Source organism: Gopherus evgoodei, chromosome 20 (genome assembly GCF_007399415.2).
Source record: "Gopherus evgoodei ecotype Sinaloan lineage chromosome 20, rGopEvg1_v1.p, whole genome shotgun sequence".
Classification (NCBI taxonomy): domain Eukaryota; kingdom Metazoa; phylum Chordata; order Testudines; family Testudinidae; genus Gopherus; species Gopherus evgoodei.
In genome coordinates this window covers 3268173-3279233 of record NC_044341.1, presented here as the reverse complement: position 1 = coordinate 3279233, position 11061 = coordinate 3268173, and the positions used below count along the sequence as shown (strand labels likewise).

At 48.3% G+C, this 11061-nt stretch overlaps 1 protein-coding gene across 4 annotated transcripts; it reads left to right on the top strand.

Moving 5' to 3' along the window:
• The first annotated feature begins 53 nt into the window (after positions 1 to 53).
• ADPRHL2 (ADP-ribosylhydrolase like 2) lies at positions 54 to 10434 on the top strand. 4 transcript variants are annotated; one of them, XR_003997281.1, is made up of 7 exons: positions 94 to 176; positions 2013 to 2109; positions 3072 to 3279; positions 3396 to 3580; positions 4531 to 4631; positions 5218 to 7025; positions 8619 to 10434. XR_003997281.1 is itself a non-coding variant. In XM_030538789.1 (7 exons), the coding sequence occupies exons 3-7, from the start codon at positions 2362 to 2364 to the stop codon at positions 5508 to 5510; spliced, it is 834 nt and encodes a 277-aa protein (XP_030394649.1). In that variant the 5' UTR covers positions 141 to 176; positions 2013 to 2049; positions 2159 to 2361; the 3' UTR covers positions 5511 to 10434. The 4 variants fall into 4 exon arrangements, 3 of the variants coding, with proteins under 3 accessions (XP_030394651.1, XP_030394649.1, XP_030394650.1); XM_030538789.1 differs by adding an exon at positions 2159 to 2408 and having other exon boundaries at positions 141 to 176; positions 2013 to 2049; positions 5218 to 10434; XM_030538791.1 differs by having other exon boundaries at positions 54 to 176; positions 5218 to 10434.
• Positions 10435 to 11061: the final 627 nt, after the last annotated feature.

Below are 11061 nucleotides of genomic sequence, written 5' to 3'. Positions count from 1 at the left end.
TGCGCGGCTCCCGCCGGCCCGGGGCCGGTTCCGGGGCTGCCTGGCCGGGGCGCTGCTCGGGGACTGCCTGGGCGCCACCTTCGAGGGCAGGGACCTGGTGCCGCTGCCCGAGCTGCTGCGCCACCTGCGCCGCCTGGAGCCGGCCGGGGGCAGCGGCGAGGAGGCGGATGGCAAAGGTGGGGGGGGGCTCGCGTTCCCTGCGCCCCCCCGGGAGCCTGAATCCCCCCCCCCCCGCGCTCCCTGCGCCCCCCCGGGAGCCTGAATCCCCCCCCCCCGCGCTCCCTGCCCGCCCTCCCCCCGGGAGCCTGAATCCCCCCCCCGCGCTTCCTGCGCCCCCCCGGGAGCCTGAATCCCCCCCCCCGCGCTTCCTGCGCCCCCCCGGGAGCCTGAATCCCCCCCCCGCGCTCCCTGCCCGCCCTCCCCCCGGGAGCCTGAATCCCCCCCCCGCGCTCCCTGCGCCCCCCCGGGAGCCTGAATCCCCCCCCCGCGCTTCCTGCGCCCCCCCGGGAGCCTGAATCCCCCCCCGCGCTCCCTGCCCGCCCTCCCCCCGGGAGCCTGAATCCCCCCCCCGCGCTCCCTGCGCCCCCCCGGGAGCCTGAATCCCCCCCCCCCGCGCTCCCTGCCCGCCCTCCCCCCGGGAGCCTGAATCCCCCCCCGCGCTCCCTGCCCGCCCTCCCCCTGGGAGCCTGAATCCCCCCCCGCGCTCCCTGCGCCCCCCCGGGAGCCTGAATCCCCCCCCCGCGCTCCCTGCCCGCCCTCCCCCCGGGAGCCTGAATCCCCCCCCGCGCTCCCTGCCCGCCCTCCCCCCGGGAGCCTGAATACCCCCCCTTGCGTTCCATGCCCCCCCCCGGAGCCTGAATCCCCCCCCCCGCGCTTCCTGCCCGCCCCCCCGGGAGCCTGAATACCCCCCCGCGTTCCCTGCCCGCCCCTCCCCCCGGGAGCCTGAATCCTCCCCCGTGCTTCCTGCCCACCCCCCTCGGGCGCCTAAATCGCCCCCGCGTATCCTGTGTCTCTCCCCCCCCCAGCCTGTCCTGCCCACGTGTATCCTGTTCTCCCCCCCCCCCCCCCCCCCGCTGACCCTGTCCTGTCCCCCTGGGCGCCTGAATCCCCCCCTGCAGGTATCCTGTCTCCCCTTCCCCCCAGAGCCTGTCCTGCCCCCACGTAGCCTGTCTCCCCTCCCCGGGAGCCTGTCCTGCCCCCCGGGCATCTGAATTCCCCTCCGCTCACCCTATCCCATCCCCCCCTGGGGTCCCTGAATCCCCCCTCCCGTGCACCCTGCCTGGAGGGCACCAGTTCCCCCCCCCCCCCCCCGCACACCTTGTGTTCTCCCCTGGGGGTCCAACGCCCCCTCCCCCGCACACTCTGTTCTACCCCAGGAGTGTGAACCACGCAGCCCAAACTGCCCCAGGTTAATGGTTTTCATGCAGCAGGCGTGTGGGGGAGAGAATTTTTTTCTTTTTTACAAAAAGAACCTGTCACTTGAAAACTGCCCCCAGATGGTGCGGGCCGGGGGCCTCAGGTGCAGGGCCGGTACCTGGAACCGCTTTGAATTCATTCTTTTGAAATAATTAGATTCCACGTTGACTGTGTTTCTTTCATATTAATCCCAGGTCACTGGTCTTGTTTCTCTACTGACACCGCCATCTAGAGTGACCAGACAGCAAATGTGGAAAATCGGGACAGGGGGTGGGGAGTAATAGGAGCCTATATAAGAAAAAGACCCAAAAATCAGGACTGTGCCTATAAAATCGGGACATCTGGTCACGGTACTGCTGCCTAATGTATTACTAGTGAAGGCATGTTTCTCCACTGCTGTAGTTCATGAAGTTGCTCCTCTGCAGTCAGTGACAATTGTTAATCTCTCCCAAGGCCTGCTAAGAGAGCTGAGTGTCTGGAAATACAGCCAAGTCTTTTACACTCCAGATTCACAGAGAATTCCCCTGGCAGTAGAGAAATGGCATTGGGATTCTAGTGGAGCAATGATCATCTGGTATTTTTGCCTTCTCTTTCAGAAATGCTCTGCTACACAGATGACACAGCCATGGCCAGGTGTGTGGTGCGGTCTCTGCTAGCCAAGAGAGAATTTGATGAAGTTGATATGGCCAGGAGGTAAGGAGTTGCAGTCAGCACAACAGGGAGATCTGTGTTGCTTTTGTAGGTGATAGTGAGTGAAAGCTAAGCACCCACTTTGAGCTGTTCCTGTTCAGTCCAGGAAAGTGGAGAGGAATTCAGTCTGAAGTGGCCGCCTATTTGTGTGGAGAGACTAAAAAGAGCAGTGGCCCCAATGCTGCAATTTGGCCTGTGCCTGCAGGGTTTGTGCTGTTCTAGATTCTTGTCGACTTGAGTGGCATCTCAGATCTGATGTTGAAACTAAACAGAGGGGACACTGTCAATGTAACATTTGTGTTGTAAGCAAACAAGTTTGTATAGTTTTGTTATTAAAAGCACTTCAGTTTTTCAGAATTAGTCCCTTTCTAGTTTACTTATTGCTTGGTATGCCGTTTCCTTTTTTACCCTTCCCTGAGCTTTGGGCAATGAAAATCTTTGAAGTCAGTTTGTTTTATAGTCCATTTCCCATTCAGATACTTGGTGCTGAAGCGTTTGGGTTTCAAATGGTGAGAGGCAAAGGTTTAATTTTTTAAGAACTGTCTCCACTGGACTTGAACAAACAATATTTCTGCCTGCCTGCGACTAGGAAAAATGTTTCCAATTATTTTTTAAAGTATATCTTAAAACATCAAAAAGTCAAGAGCTGAAACCAGTGATTTCCACAAATAGATATAGTCAGTACAACCACATGATCCAACCTCTGTTATCCTCATCCACCCAGGTCTTTGGGGCAGGGATTTTTCCTCTTTCTACAGCACATAACTGTACAGCACCTAGCGCAGTGGGGCCAGGATGCTTGCTGAGGTCTCTGGATGTTACTCTGATGCAAAGAGTAATAAGGCTTTATAAAAGCCTCTTTCAAAAAAAGATTTTAGTAGCAGAGCAAATGTAAGTTGAAACTGTCACTTTCCAGTGTGGTTTTTCTAATTCTTATGTAATTGCTACTGTTTTACCTTTGGCAGATTTGCTGAGGAGCACAAGAAGGAGCCAGATCGGGGCTATGGGATGGCCGTCGTCAAAGTGTTCAAGAAACTTCTGAGCCCCAAGTGCAGTGATGTGTTTGAGCCAGCCCGAGTGCAGTTTAATGGGAAAGGCTCCTACGGGAATGGTGGTGCTATGAGGGTAGCAGGCATTTCGCTGACTTACCCTGATGTTCAGGATGTGAAGAAGGTGCATTACAGGGAGGTTGTTCAGGCACTGGGACTCCCAGATTTCTGCTGGTAGGATGGGGTTTGGTGATTCTCTTTCACTCTGGTTTCCTAATGATTTTTTTTTTTAATCCACAGTTTGCGAAGCTCAGTGCTGAGTTGACCCATGCCAACTCACTTGGTTATAACGGAGCCATCCTGCAGGCTCTGGCAGTGCACCTTGCCTTGCAGGGAGAGCTCAGCTGGGAAAGTTTCCTGGAGCAACTGATCGGCCACATGGAGGATGTAGAGGCAGATGATAAATCTTTGGCTGATGCACGAGCGTAAGTAGGGCTCAGAGAGTTGCACTGTGTCCTCCATATGGAATTTGGTCTAGTTCACAGCAGTGTCATTCTCTTGATTCTGTACTGCTGTCTACCTAATGCCTCAGATGGCATTCTGTCCTGTCTCTCGATGCTATTCTGTGCATGGGAAGTGTGAGATTTTCCTTCATGTCATTAGGCTGTGTTTTGATTTTAGCTGCATGGCTTTTCCTGTGACTGGGGTACTCATATGTTGGAAAATACAGACTCTTTGCCTCTCTCTAGAAGCGGCCTGCTTCTTGCCACATACTCAGCTGCCATGAGCACATCTCCCAATCTGTCATGGTGTGAATGTCCTCGGAGTGAGGAGTGAGAAATTCCTCCAGGTTCAATTTCCCTCTGCCTCTCCCCCTAAGTCTAAACCAGTCCCTTTATGGAGTGGAAGAGTGTGGTCGTGATTCATAAAAGCTGTCTAACCAGTTGAGATATTTCCTGCTGGCTGCATGCTGTTAGGTCTAGCTTCTCTTCCCTGTCCTGTAAGCAATTTGTCAGACTTCAGTTCATCCTCTCCCATATCTGGCCTTTCCAAGACAGTTGACTTGCTGCAGACTGGTAAGATGGGTTCTTCTCTGTCCTCCTCTGAAGCCCTCATTCATTCCCGTTTGATGTGCACTCAGAACAGGTTTGCTTTGAGTTTCTTGCTCGTTCTTCGCATGTGTACAGGAGGTCTTGATAGACATGGCCATGGTTCAAACACCTGGAAATTTGGGAAGATTCACTCCTATGGCCACATATACATAGCCACTAACGTTTCTTTTTTCGGAAAATCTGCGTCCCTGGGAGCCCTCTGTTTGGACACCTCTTCATAGGCTGGGTTGTATTAGATAAAACATGCAGATTGCTCTCTGGTGGCAGGAAGGGAGAAGTCACCGGAGCAAAGCATTTGTTACATTCCTGCCCCTTGTCTCCAGGATGGGTTTTGAAGAATTACCATTTTCAAGACGTCTTAAGAAGATGAAGGAATTTTTGGAGCTTAGCACCGTTCCAAAGTCAGATGTATTGCTTGAGTTAGGTAAGCACCTTTCTTCCTACAGGGATTCAGGAAACGCCATGGGGCAGGGCCAGTTTAGAGAGCCTATGGTTAGTGCTTTCCTGGACTTCTGCCTCTTGCTCGCCAGACCGGCGGGGGTTGGATGTGTTGCAAAAACTGCATGTTCATCCCTGTGGAAAGAGTAAGTGTGTGACCCACTCTGCAGTGATTCCCTCCCCAAGGGCAGCCTATCTTTCCAAGAGAAGAATAATGCTGAATTTTCCAAGATCTCATCTTAATGACAGTCCATCAGTCAGATCTTCCTTCTGGACACCGGGCAACCCAGTGGTGTTACCGGTTAGGAGTGTGCATGGGCATAGTTGGGGGCATGTTCCCTGACTGGAATGGTAGTGGGGTGCTGATCGGGAAAATGACAAGCGGAGAGCATGGGATGGAAAGAAACTTGCATAGCATCTACTCACACTTCACCTGGCTTGAACCAGCCATATTAGAGTTTGAAATTGGCAATAAGATGAGCTCATGAACTAAAGGGAAGGGATTCTGTTGTGGAAGGTTAGAGATGTAACAGTCCTGCTTTGTCACTGAATGTGGTTGGTTTCATTAACAGGAAATGGCATTGCTGCTCTGGAGTCTGTCCCCACTGCGATTTACTCCTTCTTGCGTTCCATGAAATCTGACCCAGATATTCCCGATCACTACAACAACCTACAGAGAGTCATCATCTACTGTATCTCGCTGGGTGGAGACACAGATACCATAGCTACCATGGCTGGAGCCATTGCAGGAGCTTATTATGGGGAGGAGCAGGTACCCCTGTACTGGGAGCAGAGCTGCGAATCTTTTCAAGAGACAGAGACGTTGGCAAATAGCTTGCACGAACTCTACTGCCAACGACTTTGAGCCACAGAAGTGGTGTCTTGTGCCAAGGTTAAAGCGTCTACCTCTGCCTCACTGATCAGATCCATAGCAAATGGGTCCACCTTGTCTTTAATGATCTGTAACCTGTCCAACTCCAGAATGGCACTTGCTGTCATGTGTCGCATGGTAGAAGTGAGACTTGGACCTTGTTTTTCTGTTACAATTGATCTGGAGGGTGCTTGCACAGAGCTTTGGACGATGGAATTTGTTGTCCCACCAAAGCACAGAGGCAGTATCTGGTTTCTAATGAGATTTCTGTTTCTTACCAAGGCCTCCTGTCAGTGTCTCGTTCTGTCATATGACTTGTCCAAGCGTCAAGTGGGGTCTAAATCCAGGAACCAGCTTCCTGTCATCTGTTTCCAGATTCCACAGACTTCCATTCAGATGTTCACAGCCTAACCTTCAGGAAGCACTTGGGTTGCACCATACCCATAATGCAATTCTTTTGTCATCTTTACTCTCTGCGTTACACCTGTGCCTAACTCCTTAGACTTTCCATTCCCTTATGCACCAGACTGACCTTCCAGAATGCTGCTGTTGCTCTGGTTACTCTCTCTGCTCCCAACACCTAATCTGTGCTGTGCTATCCTTGCACCCCATTCTGCACACCTGGTGTCCAGTGCATGTGGCAAGGTTACTAGTAAACCAGTGGGAAGAGATGTAGTAAAACCTAGTGGTACCTTAGCTCCAAATCTTAGACCTGTTGAAGTCAATGACAAAAATCTGATTGACTTCAGCGGGAACAGGAGGCAACTCTAATTGCTTTCAACCTCTGCACCTGGTTGGGATTGTCTAAAAGTGGACAGAAGAGCGGTTTCAGTTGAGAAGTCACATCTGTTAAGAAAGGGCTCATGTACTAGGAGACCGTGCAAATGCTAGAAGATGTATTAGAAAACAGTGTTCTGCAGTGGAATGTTTAAAAATGTGCCCAGTCAAGCAGGCAGAGGGGAAATAATGAGTCTGTATGCAAGCTGAATTGTGTAAATAATGTATTTTGAAATGTCTGTAGTAATTACAGAAAACAAAGAAATAAAAACCATCCTGTTTGCAGGCAGCTACCGTATGGAAATGGGTACAAATCCAAATGTTACAAAGATTTTACTAAACCTGGGAAGGGAACACATTATTAATAGCGGGCTTATTTCCTGCTGATGTCAGCAGAAAGTTGTTGTGTACGTGTGAACAATCTGGTTGTAATTGGGTTATTCCTCACCTTTCCTGTACTTTACTTCCCTAGAGTACCAATCTATTGCATGAAGCTTTAATGGATTTTCCGAGTATACACATGACTTCATCCTATAAATATGTGGAATTATGGGCCTACTGTATTTACAGACTCTGCTGCAGATCTGAGAAGTAAAACATCATATCTTATATACTTAAAGAGATTCTGCAAGAGACTTCAGAATTTTCAAGGAAGACATTCAAAAACAAATTTTCTGTTTAAACTGATCTTGTTTTTCTTTTGAATGGAAGGAAGTTGTGGAGCTTGCACAGGTTAGCTTTTATAAAGTCTGGCTTTTCCTAAGATAGGATTGGAATGTGTTTTTCTTAAAAGTAATCCAGTCACTTAGGCTCATTGAAGGAAAATACAGGAACGGTGGCTAATTATCAAAGCAAAGGAGTTGTGTTGCATAAATCAGTCATTAGCCTGGAGACTTATTTGACCTCAGCCTCTTTAGGTAGCAAACTAAAGTTTGGACGACTTGGACAAAGAGATGTTCTTTATACGTGCTTCTCCTATGGAGCCTTTCCTAGCCAGGGTAGAAATTCCTGGCCATTCAACTGTAGCTGAACTTGGAACCCAGTAGGGAAAATCTTTATGCATATTTGCACAGACTAATTGGACTGGAGCCTGTTCTGCAGTGGTGGTGTGTAGGGATGGGAGTTTCCTGTGTGGAAACCTTGTGAATCAGTGGCAGGCTCTTGAAGTGTTGCAGTGAAAATGACAGCTCAGCTGCAGAAGGCCTTGGTCATCTTCTGTGTCTTCTTTCACAGCTCTGCCAACCAGATCCTGCTTTTTTTCCTGTGTCCTGTGACGTTCATGCAGAGCACAATTCAGCTACTAGTAAAAAGCTCAGTGTGCTTCAGCCAGAGCAGATGCTAGTCTGCTGGCAGCATTTCCCATATATCCAAACACCAGTGACCAGACAGGCTCCCAGCAAAGAAACTGCACTCAGACTTGTGTAATGCCTGTGATGATGAGTCAGTAACATCACTGGAGCTATGGTTGATGGGCTGAGTAAGGGACGTGGTTTTCCTGTTCTGTTGCACCATTTATAAATCTGGCTCCATTACTTCCCCAGCACCTTCCCACATTCTTATTGGAGCTTTTGAGGCTTCCCCAGTATCAAATTTCCTCCGCAGTCACCTCCTGCAAGCTGCAGTCAACTTGGCTGGAAAGTGCCCTGTGGGTGTCACCTGTAGTTGTAATTTGCCAAGTCTGGCTCCACCTGTCAAGCTGGAAAACTGCAGGAGACTATTGAGTTTGTTGGCAGGAGCTGAAAGATCTGTGCCCTCTCCTTGGGTTTCTTTGTTATAATATTGCAGACAGCTTTGAATTTTAGCACCGCTAGTTATTCCAGGGCCAAGGGCATTTAGCCTTTACCCTGTGTTAAGTGCAAAGGTGTTTGTGCTGACGCCATCACAGTGTGGGATTTGGGAATGATCCTGATTGTGTTTTCCCAGATCTTGCCTCGGCAGTTAAACAGTTCGGACATTATCCCTGCTCCCATCTCCCTCCATGACTGATTTTGGCCTTCACTAAGCAGCACTGGTGAGGGAGGGTACAAAACTAGTCCGAAGTGCACTGATGTGGTCATTTTACAGTACTTTTACTAGACCACAACTGCACTTTAAATGCCACCTTTGGGCTTTATTGTATGTAATTCTATTTAGAGTTTTACCCCCTGCCTATATATTTCCATATATAGGGGCAGCCAGTCCCTTGTGAGGCTAAATTACAAGGGGAATCATAGGAAAAGTTTTAGGCTATTCTCCCTCCTCCCTCCCGCCCCACATCTCTTCTTTCAAGACTCAGTGTGCAACTGCTTTGCTATGGTTTCTTAATAATGTTTCTCCGGAAAGCAGGATGAAAACATTTCCAGGTCAATTAATGGCATCTTGTGAGGAGCTGGGCCTCCTGCTTCATTTGCAGTAAGTTTAATTCTTGAAATCTGCTGTAAAAACTGTTCTCACGATGGCTGCTTTTGTTTCCAAGCAGTGAATGGTGAGTGTGTCATGGTAAAAGTGGGTAACGCCTGTTAACAATAGGAGGAGTTCAGTGCGTCAGTTATACCGTGCAGTGAGGGCAATTGCATGCCCCGAAGTATTTCAGTGCTAGAGTTTTTGCTCCAGAGTTTTGCTTGTAGAAAATACCTGCAATAAGAAGCAATGGGTGGAAAGGAGTCAACTGCTGGAGCCTTGCCGCTAGAATCAGTTCAGGTTAGTCTGTCTAGTGCACCAAAAGTGTTCTGGGAGTATTAATAAGATGCACCAAGACGACAATTTGTCTTACACCCCTAAATGTAACAAGGTTTAAAGGACGTGTCAACTTAAAATTCACATTTCTGCCTGGAAATGTTTCACTGGCTATAGTTAACATTCCCAATTAGGAGACCTGAAAGAGATCACTTAATAAATATTTTTTCCTTCTTTGTTTCCTTGGTGCCTCTGGCAGCACTTCATGTAATAGTCAGTTTCAACATTTCTCCTGCATAGTAAGCCAGTCCCTTTTGTCTGTGGAGAGAGAGTTTTTAAAATAAGGGAATGAGATTATAAAAGCACAAGAAAATAGCAGTCAGGGGACTCAGAGGCAGGGTGGTATCTAAAACTACTTTTAGTGATTTTTTTTAATTGACTAGCTTTCAAAATGTTATTGCTTAAAACACAATAACCTTCCCCTCCACCCCCAAAGAAAACAAACCGATGGAATCAAAGATGCTTAAAGCCCAAAGAATTGAGCTCATTCTTTTTACGGGGAAGAAGGTAAATGGGTAGCATAGTCCGTATAAATATTGGAATTTGTTATGCTGGCAAGGGTGGTCATAACCAGCCAGCAGAGTCTGGTATTCTCCATAGTTTTGGGAAGCTTGAATAGAAACTGCATTGTTACTTAAAATTCCTGTCTCCTTCCCCATTTTAAAAGGCACGTGTGCTGCCCTCTCCTTGAGAAGGAGCTTGGGAGTGACAGGTGAGCTCCTGGCTTTGGGTTCATTTTTCATTTCTAGCAAAACCCCATTTTTCCAGGCGAGGAAACTCCAGCATGCATTCCTGTGCCTGAAATTCCTCAACGTAACAATTGCCAGGTAGAAGAGGAAAAAATGTTGCAATATTTGAAAGGCCCCAAATTTCACCATCTTCCTTTAAGGAACTTCTGGACTGTGGCAGTGAGGCAATGTGGGATAAGTTTTTCCTATGTTGATCAGGGAGCAGGATAGATGCCATCTCCTATTACCATTCTCTCAAGTCAAGTCTGAGTTGTGCGATCTCATTCCAGTTCCTAGGGGACAGTTACTTACATTACCAAAATCAACCCTCACCTTTGCCACCAATCCCTCCACTCAATGGCAGTCTTAGCAGATAAATGATGGACTGAATGGGCTATGAAGGTTTAAGTACCCCTTCCTCTGGGTGCACACTGGTGGGATGTTGCAGGGAAACCTGTTTCACTGCCAGTGACCAGGATGTGTTCCTGTTGCATGAAGAGAAGGGAGGACTTCTGTCTCTAAGGCTGTGCATATTACAAAGGAGAACTCATAGGGCAGGCAGGATGAGCTGAGACCTATGATTATGACCAGACTTATACAAGGGTATTTCAGAAGTGGTACTTTGAATACAGAAGCTTCGTCTTGTGGTTTGGGTGCTGGCTGCTGCTACAGAAGGTGTGGGGTCAAATGTGAGCTCTGACATAGACTCCTTGAGTGAGCCATGGACTATTCCCATGCCTCGTCCCCAGAACAATGGGGCTATTAATCTTTCCTTTGCCTGTTCAGACTGTAAGCTCCTGGAGCAGGGGTTGTCTCTTACTATGTGTAGGTGCTCCTGCAATACAAATCATAATAGGACAAAGGCACAGCTGAAATGATCTTTTATACAAGAACTTTTATTGATGATGTGTCAATACAATGAAGTACTGTAGTTTTAGTTCTGAAGAGGCCAGTTTCCGATCACAATCAAAGAGAAGGCATTTTCAACCAATTTTACTATGACAGACTGGATGTAATAGGTATTTTTACAAAACTAAAATCCTCTATATACTAGGTTAGAAAAGAAGATACTAGAGGCAAACTTTAAAAAAAAGTAAGAATTTGTATATAAAAAATGCACACTGTAATGTAGTTTTCATAGTTAAAAATTGACGAACTTCATTCATCCCAACCATTTTTTGTATGTGTGTGACTGATACCAACATCCCAAGTGCTCACAGCCATGACAGAAAATAAACTTTCCTGCTGGCAATATTACATACTTCAAAAGAAATCTTCCTGACAATATCTGGCATTCTGTACACCTTCCCTCCTTCACCCTGTGC

Bases quoted from the DNA above. Each gene is read 5' to 3' on its own strand.
- ADPRHL2 (XM_030538791.1), top strand. From the start codon at position 2,015: ATGCTCTGCTACACAGATGACACAGCCATGGCCAGGTGTGTGGTGCGG. The intron at 3,280-3,395 runs GTGCATTACAGG...TTTAATCCACAG, and splicing joins ATGTTCAGGATGTGAAGAAG to TTTGCGAAGCTCAGTGCTGA. The intron at 3,581-4,530 runs GTAAGTAGGGCT...CCTTGTCTCCAG, and splicing joins TCTTTGGCTGATGCACGAGC to GATGGGTTTTGAAGAATTAC.